This window comes from Culex quinquefasciatus, chromosome 1 (genome assembly GCF_015732765.1).
Source record: "Culex quinquefasciatus strain JHB chromosome 1, VPISU_Cqui_1.0_pri_paternal, whole genome shotgun sequence".
NCBI classification, from domain to species: domain Eukaryota; kingdom Metazoa; phylum Arthropoda; class Insecta; order Diptera; family Culicidae; genus Culex; species Culex quinquefasciatus.
In genome coordinates this window covers 131,211,113-131,231,945 of record NC_051861.1, presented here as the reverse complement: position 1 = coordinate 131,231,945, position 20,833 = coordinate 131,211,113, and the positions used below count along the sequence as shown (strand labels likewise).

The window sequence follows — 20,833 nt, the reverse complement described above, 5'->3', positions numbered from 1 at the left end:
CCCGAAATAAAAAAAATAAAAGATGTTAAATAGGAATTGAATTACCGGAATTGGAAATTCAAAATTTTCGTATTTATAAATTATGAAAAAAATTAGAAATATAACATTAAAAAAATTCAAAGATTTAAAAAGCTATAGAATGGTTTACTCAAATATGTTGTAAAGTAAAAATCCAAATTTTAGAAACAAAGAAATAAACGAAATTGTAGATTTAAAACTCACGAAGCATATACAAAAATGTTAAAATGGAATCTCAAAAATCCAATAATTTCAAATGAACAAAATTTAAAATTCAGCAATACAAAAACCATAAAATTTAAAAAATATTGCTAAGGAGCTAATAAAAGGCTTTGGGGCCCTATCTGGTAGCGAAGCTACACCATTTATTTTTTCAATTTTAAATTCGATTTTCTAAATTTAAGATTTCTTTTTTAATAAGATTCAATAATCTTATAAATTTATAAATAAATTGATGATTAAAGTTATTTAAAGACAAATTTATTTTGAAAAAATCGTTAAAAGAAAAATAGTTTAAAATATAAAATGAAAGTAAATTATTGAAATTGAATAAAAAGGAAATATTAAAGAATTCTTAAGCTATAATAATAATATAATAATGGAAAAACCAAAAAAGCTTTTAGTTAAGTTTTGAATTTCTCAGAAATCGAAACATTTTTTAAGTTAACGTAACGCGTATTTTATTGTTTCAAACAAGCGTCATAATTACACAATAATCTTTTTCAAATCTCTTCCCGCTGACTACAGTCACTACTCCTCCTTTTTCGGTGCCGCTCCGACCCCACTGGCCGCACCCGTTCCGTGAATGGGCTTGTAAATTCCCAACAACTGCAGCAGCGCCTTCGGGGACGGATCCCGCCCGCGGAACTGCCGAAACACTTCCGCCGGATGGCACCCACCGCCCGAGGCAAGGAACGTGCTGCGGAATCGGCGCCCGGCCTCCGGCAGAGCATCTCCCTTGGATTTTGCCTCGGCAAAGGCGGAATAGACGTCCGCGGCGACCAGGCGGGACCAGAGGCGGCTGTAATAGGCCGCGCCCCAGTCGCCGGAGAAGATGGGGGTCATCGAGCATGGGTGGGCGTCTTTTTTATCGAGGGGGAAGGGGTGGAACAGGGGGTAGAGCTTTTTCACGATGTCCAGCCAGTAGTCGGAGGTTAGGTGGAGCTCGAGGTCCAGGTTGGAGTGGTAGAGTTCTCGGCAGAGGGAGTATCCGGCGAGGTGCGTGTGGCGCTTTTGGATGGCCAGGATGCACTCTTCCGGGAGGGGTTGTTCGGTGCCGTAGTGCGAGGAGATGGAGCGGATTACGTCGGGGTCTTGGAGGAGGTGGGTCAGGACGTGACCGGAGACTTCGACGGCGTCCCATTCGACGTTGGAGAGGCCGGCCAGTTCGCTGTAGTGGGTCTCGGTGAGGAGGTGCTGCAGGGCGTGGCCGAACTTGTGGAACAGGATCTGGACGTCGTCGAGGGAGAGGAGAGAGGGTTTGCCGTAGAGTGGTGCTGGGAAGTTGCAGATTAGTGCGGCGAGGGGTTTTTCCTGTGCGACGACACTCTTGTTGACGATTCCGACCATCCAGCCGGAATTGCCCGCGACGGAGATCTTTTCCTCCTCGCGCGAGTACAAATCCGTGTAGAATCCGGCCAGCGGTTCCGTGCCGTGTTTGGCGTCGAAAATGTCGTAAAATTTGACGTCCTCGTGCCACGTGTCCACGCCGGAGGTTCGTTCGACGATTTTGATGTCGAAGAGGGACTCGGCCAGGTTGAACAGTCCTTGCTGGACCTTTGGCATCGGGAAGTACTCCCGCAGGGCTTCCTTGTCAAAGTGGTGCACGTCGGTCAGTTGACGCCGGCGCCAGTACGGAACGTCGTAAATGTCCAGCTTGCCCTTGAATCCGTTCGCATTGGCGAATCCCTCGAGCGATGCCAGTTCGTTGTCCAGGGCGGGTCGAGCGTACTGCAGCAGCTCGGAAAGCGTTCCACGGAGGTAATCAATCGATTCCACCATCTTCGTCTCCATGGACATGTGCGCAAAGCTCTCGTAACCGAGCAGTTTGGCCTGGCGCTTCCGCAACCCACGGATCACCTCCAAATGCGTACTATTCTCCAACGCCTTGTCCGTGTGATTCGAGCACTTGCGAGTGTCCGCCTGCCACAGGTTCCAGCGCTGCGTCCGATCCGGACAATACTCCAAAAAGTTCTGCACCACAAACGGCTGCAGCGTAATCTTCCACGGTCCCTTCACCACTTGACTCTGATCAACGGCCAGCGCCTGCAACACCCCCGAGGGAAACTCCCCCATCAACGCCGGATCCTTAATCACGTGCGAAAACTTCTTCACCGCGACCTCCCTCTTCCCGTGGAACTTTGTCCGCTCCTGCGCCAACTTCTCCAACACCTCCCGCAGCTCCTGCTTCGACCGCTCATCCACCTCAATCCCGTTCAGCTTCGACTCCAGCAAATACTTGCTCACCAGCCGCTTCTCCTCCTGGCCCAACTTCTCCACATCCGCCCCCTTCAACGCCTCGTAAATCGGAACGCTCACAAACTTCCCGCGCCGCGCATTCCGCGCCCTCTCGTGAATCGTCATGTAACTCTTCGTCGGCATCTTCGAGCTGTTCCCCAGGTACAGCGTCTTCGCAACCCCCCACGTCGTCTCCAGCGGCGCCCCCGTCAACTCCAACGGAACCAGCACGTCCCGAATTACATCCACACCCTCCCCACCCGCACCCAATTTCGCCTCCAACTCCTTCAGGCCCTTCTCCACCCCGATCGCCTGCTGGCCAATCGTGCCCACGCACCGCTCAATCGTCACGCTGTTAAACTCCGGCAGCCCATTCTCCGACTTGGTCAACGGATTCCGCTCCGGCAAATCCTCGCCAATCTCAGGAACCCTACCGAAAAAAAAGTTTAGTGAATTTCACAATCGAAGCAATCCGCGATTCCAATAACATCTTACAGCACAATGTAACCGTGGCGGCGCGGGTTGGCCGCCAGCAGGCTGGACCGGGTCAGCAGCAGGCGCTTGCCGCAAAACGAGACGGCCATCGGGAAAAGTGATACTGTTGTGTTGTGGTGCCGGTGAAATTTCAGGTTCTTATCATGCTCTCTCCTCCGGGAGACTTTTTGCGTGCAATTTTTCAGCTCGAACTCGCGATCGCGGTTGCGGTGTTTTCGTAACTTTGACAGGTCGGGCTGAGTACACGGAAAACAGGTATTAGTCGTTGAAGCTTAATTTTTAGGCATTTCTGTGCACGCAAATACGATACTACACGCAACATCTAGTTAACACACATTTGGGTAAAATTCTGCACAGATCGCCCAAAAGTGGGAATACACGTGAGTTCGTCACTGTTAAGAATTTTAGAATTTTATAATTTTAAAATTCTAAAATACTATCCTTATAAAATTCTAAAATTTTAAAATTCTAAAATTCTATGATTCTAAAATTCTAAAATACTAAAATTCTAAAATTCTAAAATTCTAAAATTCTAAAATTCTAAAATTCTAAAATTCTAAAATTCTAAAATTCTAAAATTCTAAAATTCTAAAATTCTAAAATTCTAAAATTCTAAAATTCTAAAATTCTAAAATTCTAAAATTCTAAAATTCTAAAATTCTAAAATTCTAAAATTCTAAAATTCTAAAATTCTAAAATTCTAAAATTCTAAAATTCTAAAATTCTAAAATTCTAAAATTCTAAAATTCTAAAATTCTAAAATTCTAAAATTCTAAAATTCTAAAATTTAAAATTCTAAAATTCTAAAATTCTAAAATTCTAAAATTCTAAAATTCTAAAATTCTAAAATTCTAAAATTCTAAAATTCTAAAATTCTAAAATTCTAAAATTCTAAAATTCTAAAATTCTAAAATTCTAAAATTCTAAAATTCTAAAATTCTAAAATTCTAAAATTCTAAAATTCTAAAATTCTAAAATTCTAAAATTCTAAAATTCTAAAATTCTAAAATTCTAAAATTCTAAAATTCTAAAATTCTAAAATTCTAAAATTCTAAAATTCTAAAATTCTAAAATTCTAAAATTCTAAAATTCTAAAATTCTAAAATTCTAAAATTCTAAAATTCTAAAATTCTAAAATTCTAAAATTCTAAAATTCTAAAATTCTAAAATTCTAAAATTCTAAAATTCTAAAATTCTAAAATTCTAAAATTCTAAAATTCTAAAATTCTAAAATTCTAAAATTCTAAAATTCTAAAATTCTAAAATTCTAAAATTCTAAAATTCTAAAATTCTAAAATTCTAAAATTCTAAAATTCTAAAATTCTAAAATTCTAAAATTCTAAAATTCTAAAATTCTAAAATTCTAAAATTCTAAAATTCTAAAATTCTAAAATTCTAAAATTCTAAACTTCTAAAATTCTAAAATTCTAAAATTCTAAAATTCTAAAATTCTGAAATTCTAAAATTCTAAAATTCTAATATTCTAAAATTTAACATTCTTAAATTCTAAAATTTCGAAATTTCTAAATTATGAAATTCTAGAATTGTTAAGTTCTAAAATTCTAGAATTGTTGAATTCTCGATTAAATTTTCAAAAGGCCCTATGTGCATAGGAAACCCATGAGGGATAGGTTGTTTTGAAAATTTAATCTAGAATTCTGAAATTATTAAATTATAAAATTATAAAATTTCAAGTTAGCGAAACTCGACCACAACTTGTTTAAAGATATTTTTTTATTTCATTAAAATATTTTTTTCAGGACCCCAAAAATGGCATTTTCATTGGTTAATCAAATGAATCCACCAATTTTCTCCTTCCAGGAATTTTAGCGGAATTTTAGAAATTTTTTAACAAAATATTCAAATCAAATTTTACAAATATTTTGCTCGTTGTTATGCATGTATCTTTCAGCTAGAACAGTGGCTAAAACACTAAACCAGTCACGAAATATTCTCGCAGAGCTGGTTCTCCCAGAATCCTGCTAGAACGGTGGAAAATTTCTGTTAGAATGCTGTAAGTATATCCAGCTCTGTGATAGCTCTACTATCATCCTGCTAGCAGGATTCTAGCAGAGCTCTCACAGGGTCACGGCGTTCTAGCAGGATTCTAGCAGAGTTCTCACATAGCTGGATATTCTCAAAGCATTCTAGCAGACATGTTCCACCGTTCTAGCAGGATTCTGGCAGAACCAGCACTGCTAGAATATTTCGACTTGGTAGAACGTCGTGACTGGGAAGTTGACTGTTTTTAATCAAAATAATCGTTAAATTTCATTGTTTAGTATTAGTAATCTTTTATCTAATGGTACGTTCGTTTGATGAGCCGGTGTGGCACTGAGTGCCGCACTCGTCGGTGCCAGTTTTGGTTCAATCGAACGTCATTTGTCAGTGCACGTGGAACTCGCATGAAACTGAAAAAATATCGAGTGCGGCACTAGAGTTTCAGTTCCAAGATGGCGGCTAAACTCGTGCGGAAATAGCGCGAGTTTCTTCAAAGAAACACTTTGACAGCAATGAGTGCGGCACTCAGTGTGGAACTAGCCATCAAACGAACGTATACCACAGTAAGCTGGAGTGAATATCACACCAATAAATATTTCTAGAAGCGCACCATTTGTTTTGATGTCTGGTATTGCACACTTTGCACCAAATTCTCCACCCTTGCAAATCATAACTGCACACCAAATATTTGCACACTTGAAATCCTACCCCTTCTCCCCCCCTCTCGCCTAAAGTGGTGCGTGTCTCGACTGAGCTTTGATGCTTTCGACCACTTTATAACAGTTTCAAACTAGGGTATGTGTTTTGGAAAGTTTTTTTCTGCTGTAGTTTGAGGTGTGCACTTTGTTCGAGAGCTTTCCACAAATTGCACGATTGTCTAAAAATCTCCGAAATCCGCAATACTATTTTCAACCTCACATTTCCGTGTTCGTACACGCAATTCACATGTAGATAATAATAACTTTATTAAAATTTTTACTCATTTTCACCTTGCTTACTGATCTACTCACTGCCGTATCATTTTGAACCCAATTCCCTTTTGGCGTGTAGAGAATTGATTTTCAGCATCTTCAGTCGCAGGGGGAGTGTGCGATCTGCCAACACGCACGCACACAAACTCACTCACAAAAACCGAACTGTCAGTGGTTCATTCAACAGAAAAGTGTAAACTCACCATCGACACAGCAGCTTCCTCAAACTTTTCCAATTTTTGCTGATTTTTCGACTTTGAAATGGTAAGAAATGTTGAAATAATTACTTTTTAAGTGCGATTGATTGGGTAGCCGCTGAAGATTATCGAGTTTTGCGAGTTTGCCCTGCTTTTGAAATGTCTTGTTTATGTCGTCTTTTGTTCCGTCGGATTTGTTAGGTTATGTTGTCGCAGCAAAAAAAATGGCCAGTCATCCTGGACACAAACTAACTAATCTTTTCCGGTTTGCTTTTCTTTCCGCAGGGTCAAAATCAGTCCGCCGGCGGGGGTGGCGACAAGAAGGATGACAAGGACAAGAAGAAAAAGTACGAGCCCCCGATTCCGACCCGAGTCGGCAAGAAGAAGCGCAAGGCCAAGGGACCGGACGCGGCCATGAAGCTGCCGCAGGTCACTCCGCACACCCGGTGCCGGCTGAAGCTGCTGAAGCTGGAGCGGATTAAGGACTATCTGCTGATGGAGGAGGAGTTCATCCGGAACCAGGAGCGGCTGAAGCCCCAGGACGAGAAGAACGAGGAGGAACGGTCCAAGGTCGATGACCTGCGGGGAACTCCGATGTCGGTGGGGAACTTGGAGGAGATTATCGACGATAATCACGCGATCGTGTCGACTTCGGTGGGCAGCGAGCATTACGTGAGTATTTTGTCGTTTGTGGACAAGGACCAGCTCGAGCCGGGTTGTTCCGTGCTGCTGAACCACAAAGTTCACGCCGTGGTGGGTGTTTTGGGGGATGACACCGATCCGATGGTGACGGTGATGAAGCTGGAGAAGGCACCGCAGGAGACGTACGCGGACATTGGTGGGTTGGACACGCAAATCCAGGAAATTAAGGAATCTGTGGAGCTTCCGTTGACCCATCCGGAGTACTACGAGGAGATGGGAATTAAGCCCCCGAAGGGAGTCATTCTGTACGGACCGCCGGGAACTGGGAAGACCCTGCTGGCGAAGGCCGTGGCCAATCAAACGTCGGCAACGTTCCTGCGAGTGGTCGGGTCGGAACTGATTCAGAAATATCTGGGCGATGGCCCGAAGCTGGTTCGCGAGTTGTTCCGTGTGGCCGAGGAGCACGCGCCGTCGATTGTGTTTATCGACGAAATTGACGCCGTCGGAACCAAGCGGTACGATTCGAACTCGGGTGGCGAGCGTGAAATCCAGCGAACCATGTTGGAACTGCTGAACCAGCTGGACGGGTTCGATTCGCGTGGTGACGTCAAAGTCATCATGGCCACCAACCGTATCGAGACGCTCGATCCGGCCCTGATCCGTCCGGGACGAATTGACCGGAAGATTGAGTTTCCCCTGCCCGACGAAAAGACCAAGCGACGCATCTTCAACATCCACACGGCGCGAATGACGCTGGCCGAGGACGTGAACCTGTCGGAGCTGATTATGGCCAAGGACGATCTGTCCGGGGCGGACATCAAGGCGATCTGTACCGAGGCGGGGCTGATGGCACTGCGCGAGCGCCGCATGAAGGTCACCAACGAAGACTTTAAGAAATCCAAGGAGAGTGTTCTGTACCGCAAGAAGGAGGGCACCCCCGAGGGACTATATCTGTAGGCGCGTGTTTCACTAATTATAAACTATTCATTTTGCATTAGCCCAACACCTTTTTCCTGTCCGTATTAAAAGTAAGCAGGGTTGCTTTTGTGTAATCGGCAAAGAAAAAAAAAAACCTCAATAAAAACCATTCTGGCGAGAGTGAATCAAAGCTGCTGCGGTGTTTTTATTTAGATTGAGAAATTTCCACACACAAGATAAGTAACATTCCAATAAAATTCATCTCAATCCAATACACAACAGATTCACATGTAGGGCCAATACGCACCTCTCAAGAAAAGGGGTCAAGAAACAGCTTTACAAACAGCAGAACAAAGAAGAGGGAGCGATTTCTTGTGAATTTTCTTCGCTTTTTTTCTTGACCAGTTCCTTACCAAGTGCGTACACTGCTTTAAAACTGGAAGCACTGGAGACTTACGGACATTACGGAGTCGGAACAGAAAGTAATTCGCCAGAAAATTGTTTGCCAGAACACCAAAAGCCACAAAATGCCACGAAATTATAAATATTACAGTGGACCCTCTTGTTGTCGATATTGAAGGGACCGTCAAGAGAGGGAGTTATCAAATTATAGAACGAAAAATCAAAGCATGCTTCTTGAAGGGACTGAAAAAATTATTGACAGCTGGAGAAATATTGATATCGAGAAGATCGACAGCCAGAGAGTCGACTGTAATTCTAACCTAAAATACTAATATTGAAAAAAACGTCATCGCAAAATTTATTCAAACCCGCTAATCCCCGTCGCTTGACCCCTCCTCCTCCAGCTTCCGCCCAAGCAGTTCCGCGTCCCTGCGAAGCGCATCGTTCTGCGGGTCCAGCCGGGCGGCCGCCACCATTTCCTCGTAGCCCTGCCGCACGAATCCCATCCGGGCGAGGGCCGCTCCGCGCCTCGCCAAACAGGAAACGCGCGCCTTCCGGTTGGCCTCGATCGGCGGAACGAGCAGCTCCAGTGCCGCCGAGCAGTCCTCTGCCTAAGAAAATTGATTAGAATTTCTCAAATTTTAGATTTTTTAAGAAACTCACGCAACGTTGATAATTCTCCAGCGCAAAATGCGCCGCCGACCGGTTCAGGAACAGCGAGTAGTACTTGTCGGTCAGCCGGATGCCGGCCGTGTACGCCGAAATGGCGCCCAGATAGTTTTGCTGCTGGAAGAACGAGTCCCCCTTCGCCTTTAGCCACTCCGGGTTGCGTTCCTCCGGCCGCAGATCGTCGTCCACGAAACCGATCGCCTTTTTGGCCGCGGACTGCTTCTGGATCCAGTCACGCTCTTCCGGTTCGCGCGATTCACGCGAGGGCGTCACGAAGTTCCGCTCGGTGAAGGACACTTGCAGGGTGGCGCTTTGTCGAATCGCCGGAAGTGGTGCCGGGGCGGGTTTTTTGACGGCCGAAGGGGGAGGAGCTTCTTTCTTCGGGGGAGGAGCCTTCGGTCGGGGAGTGTCCTTTCTCTTCACCTCTGCCATGCGCTCGAGTTCACGCTGCTTCGCAGCATGGAGCAGGTTCTCGATGGCGGTGCGGTCATTTCCGTCCCGCTCGATCTGGCGTGAAATTTCCTCCTTCTTTTTCTGGTCCTTTTCGACCAATCGTTGCTTCGATTCTTCCTCCAGCCGTTTCTGGTGCGCGGCCAGCAGTTCCTCCTTCAACCGGACACGTTCCCCCCTCGGAACGTCCAGTTCCAGCAGGGTCCACTCCAAACCTGGTTCCTTCTTCCGAAGGTTGAAAACGACCTCATTTTCCAGAATCGCGCATCGACTTTCCCGATCTAAAATCGGGTTGGCCAGCAAGGCCTCCCAGTAATACGGTGGCTTGTTGATCTTCAAAAACTGCTCACTCGTAAAGACCTCCTCCGGGCGCAGATAATTTTCCGGAAATTGAACCCGAATCGTAACCTGGTCCGCTTCCTGACTCCAGGAAACCTGCTTCAAAATCACTGGCATGCTACGCGTGTTTCCTTCAAAAACTGAAACGATCAAACAAACTCAACGGTTTCCATGGTCACGAAGCACGTGTTTTGAGAGGTTTGAAAGAGGGGAACTTTGGGGGAACTCACCGCTACCTAACGGGCACTCAGCTAACCCTTGACGCACGGCATTCTTTCATTTGCTAACAAATCTAGAAGTTTTTTTGTTTCGTTTCGTTCGGTGCATTTAAAATCGGAAAAAAAGATTGCCTAATATCTTACAAGCTACAAACTCTCTCTCTCTCTTTCTTTAATAAGCCTAACAGTTAATAAGTAAAAAAAAAGAATTGTACAATATCACGTTGTCGTCTTGTAGTCCCGCTAAAACTAGTCAAAGCATTTCAAAGCATTTCGCCCAACTTTTAAAAACACACACTCTAGTAGTACAGGTCCTTCCAGCTTTTGAACTGGTCCCAGAAGGTCAGGTTCAGGATGGTGTGCGGCGCGATCCTCCAGTAGTTGGGCACGAAGCCCTTGTAAAGCCCGTGAAGGCCCTCGGCGCGCAGTGTTTTGCTGAAGCAATCCAAGACGCTGGTGTACAGGAGGCCGCGACCCCGGCTGTCGACGCCTGGAAAGACGGGAGAAATTTGGGGTATTTTTATTATTTTATTTTGATTGTCCATTAAAGAAATATTAGAGCTATGTTGCTAATTTGGAATAAAAATTGACATAAATTTCTAACAAAAAGTAACACATTTGACTCTAAAGAACTGAGACTTTTTTCAATCTTTTAAATTTTAGAATTTTTACATTGACGAATTCCTGACTTATTTTTTATTAGGTGCTATCAAAAAATTTAACATTGAGTGTATCCCCCCCACGATCCCCCCTCACACCTGAAGTCAACGTCCATCGGAGTAAGCGGGATACACTCAATGTATACATTTTTTAAAGAACCCAATCAAAAAAAGAAGTTTAGAATTTTTTAAATTGTAACATTTTACGATATATGAATTTTAGAACAGTTTAGAACATTAGAAAAAAGCTTTTTAGTCGAAAATTTACTAACATGAATCGCCACCATATTTTTAAACTAAAAATGTCTGAATTTTATGATTTTAGAATTTGACAATCTAAGAGTTTTAGAATTTTCGAACTTCACATTTTTTGAATATAAGAATTAAAGCTTTGAGAATTTCTAAAGTTTTATACTCTAGAAGTTCATTTTTATTTGGTTTTAAGGTTTTTTTTTAATTCTAGACATTTAGAATTTTAGAATTTTACACTTTGAAAATTTGGATTTTAAAGTATTTTAGGGTTTGAGTCATTTGAACTCAAGAATTTTTAGTTAGAATAATAATAAATATAGAATAAAAAAAGGTTTTCAGAATTTTTGAATTTTAGAACATTTAAATTTTGGAATATTACAAATTTTGAATTTTTTTATCTAACAACAAGCCTTACCCGACAAACTTCGTCTTGTCATTTTTTTGCTCCTTGACGTTTTTAGCTTGTTTACCTATTCAGCCTCCTGAGATCAAAATTTGATTTTACGTAACTTTTCCCATACAATCTGCAGACCTTCCGGAATCGGTTCCAGAGTGGCCAAAGTTGTTACTTTTTGGCGTAAGAACCTTCCTTGGGCTTATACGAACCCAACGCAACAAAGACCACCTCGATCCGACGCTCCGTATCGAACTGATTCGCGTTCGAACAAAACCGTCGAAATTTTTTATATATATAGATTTAAAAATTTCCACAGTATTATTCAAAAGGAAAAAAATTAATTTCAGAATTTTTTAAATCAAATTTCAAAGATTGAGATTTTAGAATGTTGTACTCTAGAATTTAAATATTAGAATTTGAGAAGTTTACAATTTTAGAGATTTTTTTTTTAATAATTAAATATTCTATTATATATGTATATTTATTTTTAAATTGATGAATTTTCAAATTGAAGAATTTCAGAAGTTAAGAATTGTTGATTTTTGAAACTTTAAGTTCTTTGAACATAAGAGTCAAAGTTTTGAGAATTTCTGAAAAACTTTTTTATCAGAATTCTAAAATTCTTAGAGTAAAAAGATTTCATAAATTCTTAAAACTTTGACTCTTATGTTCAAAGAATTTAAAATATTCATAATTTCAAGTATTTTAGATGATGTCTGAAACATTTTAAATTTAAGAATTTTACTTGTTTTTGATAATATAAGAATTTAAGAAATTTTGATATTTTGGAAATTTTGATTATAAAAATTTTACAATTTTAAAATTCCTACGGTTATTTTTCAAAAGGAAAAATATCAGAATTTAAGAAATTTGTGTTTTCTGAAATTCTGAAAATAAAAATTTAAAATTTAGTAATTTTAGAATTTTTACGTTTTTGAATTTTAAGATTTTATCAAAAATTGAATTGAATTAAAAAATTCTAAAACTCAAAAATTGTTTAACATTAAAATCTTAAAATTCTAAATTCGCAATTTTCAGTGTAAGAACGGGCCTTGACCGATCATGTACTACCCTTACACCTACATCTCACCCTTGCTCTGAGTCAGTACGAGAAAATCTTAAAATTCTAAAACTTAAAATTTCACAAATTACAAAATGTAAATTATTTGAATTTGAAATTTGTTGAGGATTTTAGAATTTGAAAAATTTAGAGTTTCAGAATTTTAGAATTTCAAGAACTTTGGGGATATTAGAATTTGAGAATTCTGAAATTATTATAATTTTAGAGTTTCTACGGTATTTGTCAAAAAAAGGAAGAATGGAATCTGAGATTTTTTTTTTGAATTTAAGAAAATTATAATTTGTATTTTTTTTATTTTTAGAATTTTGCAATTTTAGAATATTGTTATTTTGGAATCTTAAAATTTGTGATTTTTTTAAATTTAAAATGCTATGTTTAATTATTTGAAAATTATTTTATTTTAACATTTATGAATTTCTGTAGTTGAAAATTGAGGAATTTTCGAAAATAAGAATTAAGGTCGTTGCAAATATTTTTAAAAATTTATGTCGCCCCCCCCCCCTTCAAAATTGGTCTGAAAAATCAGGGCGCAAAAAAAAAATATTTCTCCATAAAACTTAAAAATTTCCATGAAAATAGAAATCTAATCAACTGAAAACAATCTAAAATGCATTTTTCTGCATTGATAATCATATTTAGCATGTTTGGGTTTGTTTAAAAATGTTTTGATTTTTTTTTATAAAATTCCAATGTACAGCACCGCAAAAAAAAATATTTGTCGCAAAAAATAAAATTTTCCTGAATACTTAGATATTTTGAATATTTTGATGGCAAAACAACTGGACAGGTGTATAATGCAATTTAAAACACTTTTTTCATTAAAATGGCTCGTAATTTCAGTTTATATACTTTTTTATTTTTTTTACCCTCCCCCACTCGTCTTTGGTCAGAGTCGAGGGACATAAACTTAAAAAAAAAATTAAAAATTTCAGAACTCCAAAAATGTGTTTGCAATCTCTCAGCGTGCGACGGGGAAAGGTCGACCGTTTTTTTTTGCAGATTTGTTTTTAAATTTATATTTACTTTCTTTGAACCGATATTAAGAACACTTGTTTATGGATGAGTATATCAGGCTCGAATATTTAATAATAATATTTATTGAGTTTTGATTATAAAATTTTTTATTTGTCATAACTAGAGGAACTATACCCTTTTTCAGCCTATTTCTATTATCGGCCTATCAGCACTTTGATCGTGAATTACAGCTTACATAAAGTGTTTTTGACTGTTCCAAAGTAATAAATAGCTTAAATAAAAGTGAGCAAGCAACTCTCCATTGTTGATACATCTGAACATGTTGATTTAATAGCGGAAAACGACAAAATTGATGAGAATTGGTCGAACGGTTTGAGGTGATTAAAATGGGTATATTTCCCCTAAGTGCGCAAAAAAGTGCCCACCTTCATAAATCGACGCCAACATTTCAAAAAGCATCATGTACAAACCATGCGTTTTGAGAAAAACGCACTTGAATGTTGAGCATCATTTTTCAATTCCCATTTTAACCCATTACCCATAACCCATTAGATAAAAAAATATTTTTTTGAAAATTCAGGCCTGAAAGGGTTAATATAAAAGCAAAAGAAGATGTTCTAATGATAACAAACGATGAAAAACGTTGCTTTTGTTGATAATTGATCATCCAAATTCAATGAAACATTATTTCCGTAATTTTATTTGAGAAAAACAAACATAACTTCTTTTGAAATCACCAACGTCTATATCACCCTGCTGTCATTGAGGGGGACGCTTTGTTATGATTCGTTTTTCTTCGCCGAATGTACATGGCGCTTTGTTCATGTTGCTTTTTTTTCGTCACGATGTTCATGTAGTCTTTTGTTTGACAGGTTGACAGGGCTATATAAACAGGAACTGTTGATGGCAGAGATTTTGTTTATGTTACTTTATTTAAAATCATGATTAAACAGACTTTACTGAAGTAACTTTTGCTCTTTTGGTGTAGAGGTAGCTTATTAGGAGTACTTTCAGAATATGCAATAACCCAGAAAGTGTCAAAATGTACATGATGCCTTTTGAAATGTTACCGTCGAAATATTGCCTTGTTAGCTAACTTGACAGATTGCACTTTGAGTGCGTTAGCTAAAGTGCCTAATAGAAAGTGTAAAGTGCCTAATAGAAAGTGGGGACACGAGAAACTGAGAACCCAGCGATTTTCTGTCAAAAAATTGAGCACCTCCAAGATCTTACAGATAAGGTGCTTACAATCTCTACTTCTTCCAAAGGTTTTGTCAAAAAATGAACACCTTCCATTTAAACGCTTGGTAAATTTTGAGTGACCAACTGTGAGTACACCCTTACCAAAAATCATGATTTTTTGAGTTCCAAATCCCACTTTTCATACGATTTTTTGAGTTCAGGTACTACAACCATAAAAATGGTTATATGGGTTGAACTGAAAAAATCGTATGAAAAGTGGGATTTGGAACTCAAAAAATCATGATTTTTGGTAAGGGTGTAGCATTGCATTTTGAGTGCCTTGTCCCCACTTTCTATTAGGCACTTTAGCGTTAGCGAGAGAGTGAGAAAACGGCGAAAGAGAGCATGAAGATTGTCAAAAAAAAAAAAAAAAAAATCAGTTTTGCGGTTGATTCATGTGAAATAAGACGTGTTGTTTATTCATGGCAAAATATTTGTGTTTTTATTATGAAAGAAAGTCCCCCATCACGACACTAGGCAGGAAAAATAAATTAATAGAAAACATGAAAAAAATGTTTTGAAATGTTTTTCGCACAATCAAGTGCAAAGTTCAAAATCGCGGACTTTGTCACGTCGTGACAATCAATCTATCACGACACTGAGCTGATTCATCTAAACGCTAAGGCACATCAGCCCAAACTCACACTAACCTTGATTGAACAGCCTGGTCGCGATCACGTCGAACGGGGACATGAAAACGCAGCAGAAGAACCCGCTGAACATGCTGGCCACGAAGGCCGTCGCCATGACCGACTCCTGGAAGAACTCAAACTGCACGAAAAACTCCTTGCACTGGGAAAAGGTCGCTAACTGGGCGGATGACCCAACGGCGGTCCGGGTCACGATTCCCGGGTAGCCCCGCCACAGCCCGGTTATGCCGTACGTCCGATAGATCCTGGCCAGGGCGTCGAACGTCCCCGCGTGGTTGTGCTGAAATCCGACCGCGTACTTCCCGTGGGACGTGGCCTGGATTTGCGTTTTGATCATGTAGAGCGGGCAGGCCACGGTCGCACCGATCACTCCGCTGAGGCCGCCCCAACCGATCGAGTAGAGCAGGGAGGTCAGTTTGTTCCGGCCGCGGGTCCACTCGTAGTTTTCCGCGGTTTGGTAGATTCCCAGCCGGATGCTGTTCATGGTGAACTGGAATGCCAGCGCTGAGACCAGGCCCTTTTGGAGTCCGGCGATTCCTTCGGCTTTGAGGATCGACTGAAACGACTTGAAGATGGACCGGTACGGGTTGCGGTGCGTTCCGGGTTGATCGCCGAGCTCGCCCTGCAGCTGCTGGCGCGTTTTGATCACGTCGAACGGATTGCTGAAGATGCCGGCACAGGTGGCCGCACAACCTCCCAGCAGGAAGTCCATGCCGGCGGTACTCCACGGATCGACGACGGCCTGCGAACGAGGAAAATTTGGCGATTTTTCGACTGCCGGGCGGCCGCAATTATGTAATTCGACAAGATTGTATCGATTTGCTTTGAGAGAAATTGAACGATTTTCTATTGGGACTAGTTTGAACAGTTTAAAAAGCACTTTCAAAATTAAAACTAGTTAATTAAACTCAAATCAACTCTATAACTTGACGCACTTTAAAGAAATTCCAAACCAAACCCGCTCAACTTTCCAACACTACTTTCGTCAATCGCGCGTACTTTTGCCGTACTGACCCAAGACAAGATGCACCCCGAGAATCTATTTTAGACTTGCATCAAACGACGACGAAATTCGCGTTCGTCACCGCCGCCGTCGTCGGAGTTTTGCCAACTTTTAGCACCGTTTACTACCTTTCCACGGCGTTTCTAAACATGCGTCTTTGCGGCATCTAAACGTGCGCACGCGATCGCGTAAACAAAGTTGGCGAGCAAAATAAAGTAGAGAGCGATCGGAAAACATCCTAGTTACCATTGCGTTGCGGGGGGAAGGAGGACGCAAAACACGACAAGCACGTGGTTATCGTCGACCAGCGATCATGCTTCACCAGGATCAGCGCCTTCTTCGTTGCAGTCAGGGGTTTTCACACGAACGCAAGAAAAATCGCTTCACTTTTGTTTTGGTTTTCTCCAAATGTGTGTCAGTCAACTAGTCAGCTGATGCGATGGGGCGTTTGGAAAACAAACGAGTGGAAAATCGACGGCGGCGGAAAATGTCGGGAAAATGCGGAGCGAAAAGCGCTGGGAAGTTTTTTCGTCAGGCGAATTTGGTAGGGAGAGCTTTTTGTCGAGTGAGGAAAAGTTTCGTTGAAAAAGCTTCGCTATTGTATAGAGATGTTGTGTGTAGGTTTTCAGAGAAAATAATGTTGATCGTTTTAAAATTAATAGATTTCACAGATTTTTAAAGTCGATGAACTTTTTTTTTTTATAGGGTCAATACAAGTTTTAATTAAAGTTTTTCATCCTTCTTAAGAATTTTCCCTAGATTCATTGAAAATAAATTTATTCTGAAAGTATAAATTTTCATTAGTCAAACTGATTTAAGATTCAGTAAACATTGATTGGAAGCTTAAATTACAGCTGAAAAAAGACTTGAATTATGATTGATGATTAAAATAAACGTCTTGCAAATTATGAAAAAAATGAAGTTTTTTTTAATGCTCCGGTATTTTGTATAATATAAAAATATTTAACCTAATCTCTAACTCTAACTTAACTCTAATGTATTGAAAATCAAAACAGAATGTCATGTTGTTGGGAGCCCATTTTGCAAATCGTGAAAATATTAAATTATTTTAAAAATTAAAGCATTTCATGAAACTTGTGCAACAACACCAAATAGTTAATAAATGTAAATTTCACTACAGAACTAAAATTCTACATTTATTAAATATTTGGCGTTGTTCGATAACAATTTTAAAAATTTAAAAACAATGCGTATTTGCACAAAAAAAAAAATGTGAAAATTTGGGCGTTTTACACTAAGGCCGTTGCAAATATTTTTTGAAGTTTATGTCCCTCGACTCTGACCAAAGCCAGGGGGGGGGGGGGGGAAGGGGGACCAAAAAAATAAAAAAATATAAAAATTGAAATTACAAGCCTAGGTTTTAATATTTGGATGAAAAAAGTGTTTCAAATTGCATTTTACACGCGTCCAATTGCTTTCCAATCATTTTTTTTTGTAATTGGTATTACATCGAAATTTAAAAAAAAATTAAAAGGAGTTCAAACATGCTAAATATGATTATAAACGAAAGAATATGTATTTTAACTAGTTTTCAGTTGATTAAACTTTCATTTTCATAAATATTTTGAAATTTTCGGAAATTTTTTTTCAGCCGATTTTAACTTTGAAAAATATTTGCAACGGCCTAATTTAGCAAAAAAAAAAACATTGAAAAAATTCGAGTCAAAATTTCGAATGAACACAAAATGATGAAATTTCTGGTATTTTCAGAAATGCATGAGGCCGTGGGGATGTTGGGAATTTTTTTTATTATTTTACACAGAAAGTAAAGCGTTAAAACAAGTGCAAATTTGCGTGAGTTTTGTATGGAATTCCAGTACTGTAATGAAGGCAATTTGTATTAAATATTTTACTTAACTTAATTCTAAATTTACAATTTAGGCCCCTTCGAAATTGGCTCGATAAAAGTTTAAGAAATTTTAGAAGGTTTTTTTTTGTTTTTATGTTTTTTTTTCAGAATTTGAGAAATTTAGAATTTTACACTTTTAGAATTCGGATTTGGAAATTTGGATTTTAGGGTTTGAGACATTTAAACTTAAGAATTTTTATAATTTTAATAATAATAAATAGACTAAAAAAAAGGTTTTCAGAATTTCAGAATTTTAGAACTTTGAAATTTTGGGATATCACAAATTTTGAATTTTTAATCTAACAATTTAAAAATTTCTACAGTATTAAAAAAAAAAAAGAATTTTGGAATTTCAGATTTTTTTTATTTATAAAAAAATATATTTTAGAATGTTGTACTTTCGAATTTAAATATTTAAATATTAGAATTTTTAGATTTTAGAAGTCTACAATTTTAGAGTTTATTTTTTTTTTAATATTGAAATAATATATTTTTTATGTTTATTTATTTTTAAATTGATGAATTTTCAAATTAAAGAATTTCAGAATTTAAGAATTGTTGATTTTAGAAATGTTTAATTCTTTGAACATAAGAGTCAAAGTTTGAGAATTTCTTAAATCTATTTTTTTTAGAATTTCAGATATTCCGAATTTTAAAAATTTAGAATTTCAGGTATGTAAGATGTTGTCAGATACATTTGAAATTTAATAACTTTACTTGTTTTTGAGAATTGTAGAATTCAAGAAATTTTTACATTTTAGAAATTTGGAATTATAAAATTTTACAATTTTAGAATTCCTACGGTTATTTTTCGAAAGAAAAAATATCAGAATTTAAGAAATTTTTGTTTTCTGAATTGCAGAAAATAAGAATTGAAAATTTAGTTATTTTAGAATTTTTGCGATTTAGAATTTTAAGATTTTATAAAAATTTAATTGAATTGAAAAATTCTAAAACTTACTCTAAAAATATAAAATTTTGCCCCTTCGAAATCGGCTCGAAAAATCAGGGGACAATAAAAATTTCAAGAAAAGCATTATCCAGAAACCACGGGGACACTTTTATCAAAATTCAATGAAGCTGAAACCAATTAAAAAGGCATTCCCCTGCATTTAGAATCATCATTAAAATATTTGGGGTTGTTCATTTTTTTTTAATTTTTATTAATTTTCAATTTTCTAGTTTTATTTCGCTTTTTTTTGTTTTCCTCAAATTTGAATTTTTTTCCAAACTAATGATTGTAAAATGTATTTAAAACACTTTTTTTATTGAAATGTTGAAACTATGGCTTAATTTTTTATATTTTTTGAATTTAGTTTTTTTTAAGTCAGAGTATTTTAAACTTAAAGGTAAATGTTGCAAAAATACATACAAAATTTCGTGTAGTTTTTGATATATTTTTCTTTTTGTTTCTATTTTCAATCAAATCAAATTTGATAAAATTTTGAATTAAATTTGAGTCCATTAACTCCAAATTAGACAGGTTGGAGTGGTTGATTGGCAGTTCTTACATGATTCGATTATTTTCAATATTTTATCCAGCCTTCTTGGATTACATTTGCGCTGATTGCATTTGAGCGTTTCAGGTCATATTTAAGCTCAATGACCTAAAAAAGAAGATGTTTTTTTCGATTATCCGAAATATTTTTTCTGCGAGAATTTGTGACTGTATTTTCATAAATCTGAGTTTTTGTCCTTTCAAACTTGCTGCAATTAAAAGCTCTTGTAGTCTTGGAGAATTTTGTTCGAATGAATTCGTTTAAAAATTGGTTAAATTATATAAATAATAAAATAATATTTTACCCAAATTTTAAGTAATGTGTTGTGTTTGGCAGAAGAGTATCCTTAATCTTGAAGTATTTTGTTATTCTCATTTTTAAAAGTGATTTAAAATTCTTAGATCAAAGATGGCGTTGCACAGTGGTCTGAGAAGTGAAATCAGCAGGAAAAAAATATTGCTGCTTCGGGGAAGCATTTTTGAGCTTTGGTGTCAAAGGAACATTTGATCAGTACAAAATTCTACGACTTTTGTTCATGATGATACTAGGGTGGTCCTAAATTTTCTCAGTTTTTCTAAATCTATCTCCGCACTCTGATGAGATAGGGATATACTTTATTCGGCAGTTTTGTAGTGCTAACAATTCTGAACAACTTTGCTCAAGACACCAAATTTCTATCTCTTAATCTGTTCATTCTACAGCATTTTATATGAAAAGTGCTAGGGTTACCCTTCAAAAAATTGTTTTTATTCTATAGATTTCTTGCATTATTTTTGGCAATTTTGGTGTCTTGGGAACATATTTGGAAGACTAAAAAACGCGTCTTTTGACGAAAAAACGAAGTCGCTAGCTTGTTTTGTTCAAAAGTTTGAGCAATTTTACGTTTTCAAATAAGCCTTTTTCAAATATTTGTATCTTTTTTTGGTGGAAACAAAATAACATTCTGTTTGTTGCATTTGAAAGCTTAAGACTTCTTTTTAATGATGATTTAAAAATCTCATGGGGGTTTTTTCGATAACTCAAATAAAAATTTTGCTATCCTAATATTTAAATGTCTGGGAGTTTTCCTAATCATATTTAAGCTAAATAAAGGCACCAAAAATGTTTGAAACTTCGATTTTTATATGACATTGTCATTTCACTTATTAAATATTTATTTCAATTTTTAAATTACCATTTAAACCTAAAATATGACCAAAAATCGATTTGTTGACACTTTGGCTTAATTCTGAGGGCAGATTCAGATTCAGCGAACAAAATTACAAGGAAAAACATTTATTTGGACAATTTTCGAATTTCGTTAGGGTGGTCCCATATGAATCTCCTCTTTCAAATGTTGCGCCATTTCGAGATTTAAATTTACATCTTTTTTACCTTAAAATGGCTGTAACTGTTGACCCTTAAGTCCAAATTGAATTGTCAAGATAT

At 37.8% G+C, this 20,833-nt stretch overlaps 4 protein-coding genes across 5 annotated transcripts; 1 reads left to right on the top strand and 3 right to left on the bottom strand.

Annotated features, from left to right (window-relative positions):
* Nucleotides 1-732: 732 nt before the first annotated feature.
* Nucleotides 733-3,208, bottom strand: LOC6044346 (probable cytosolic oligopeptidase A). Its single transcript, XM_001861841.2, has 2 exons — nucleotides 2,971-3,208; nucleotides 733-2,905 (listed from the first exon to the last, which is right to left on the bottom strand). The coding sequence occupies exons 1-2, from the start codon at nucleotides 3,057-3,059 to the stop codon at nucleotides 769-771; spliced, it is 2,226 nt and encodes a 741-aa protein (XP_001861876.2). The 5' UTR covers nucleotides 3,060-3,208; the 3' UTR covers nucleotides 733-768.
* Nucleotides 3,209-6,077: 2,869 nt separating this feature from the next.
* Nucleotides 6,078-7,889, top strand: LOC6044345 (26S proteasome regulatory subunit 4). The gene is made up of 2 exons (XM_001861840.2): nucleotides 6,078-6,206; nucleotides 6,425-7,889. The coding sequence occupies exons 1-2, from the start codon at nucleotides 6,204-6,206 to the stop codon at nucleotides 7,736-7,738; spliced, it is 1,317 nt and encodes a 438-aa protein (XP_001861875.1). The 5' UTR covers nucleotides 6,078-6,203; the 3' UTR covers nucleotides 7,739-7,889.
* A 570-nt stretch (nucleotides 7,890-8,459) lies between these two features.
* Nucleotides 8,460-9,764, bottom strand: LOC6044347 (dynein assembly factor 4, axonemal). The gene is made up of 2 exons (XM_001861842.2): nucleotides 8,765-9,764; nucleotides 8,460-8,712 (listed from the first exon to the last, which is right to left on the bottom strand). The coding sequence occupies exons 1-2, from the start codon at nucleotides 9,674-9,676 to the stop codon at nucleotides 8,473-8,475; spliced, it is 1,152 nt and encodes a 383-aa protein (XP_001861877.2). The 5' UTR covers nucleotides 9,677-9,764; the 3' UTR covers nucleotides 8,460-8,472.
* Nucleotides 9,765-9,863: 99 nt separating this feature from the next.
* Nucleotides 9,864-16,470, bottom strand: LOC6044348 (solute carrier family 25 member 35). Of its 2 annotated transcripts, XM_001861843.2 has the most exons (4): nucleotides 16,419-16,470; nucleotides 16,283-16,386; nucleotides 15,034-15,775; nucleotides 9,864-10,267 (listed from the first exon to the last, which is right to left on the bottom strand). In XM_001861843.2, exons 2-4 carry the CDS (start codon nucleotides 16,283-16,285, stop codon nucleotides 10,077-10,079), a joined length of 936 nt encoding a protein of 311 aa, XP_001861878.2. In that variant the 5' UTR covers nucleotides 16,286-16,386; nucleotides 16,419-16,470; the 3' UTR covers nucleotides 9,864-10,076. The 2 variants fall into 2 exon arrangements, with proteins under 2 accessions (XP_001861878.2, XP_038105217.1); XM_038249289.1 differs by lacking the exons at nucleotides 16,283-16,386; nucleotides 16,419-16,470 and adding an exon at nucleotides 15,969-16,212.
* Between the last annotated feature and the right edge of the window lie 4,363 nt (nucleotides 16,471-20,833).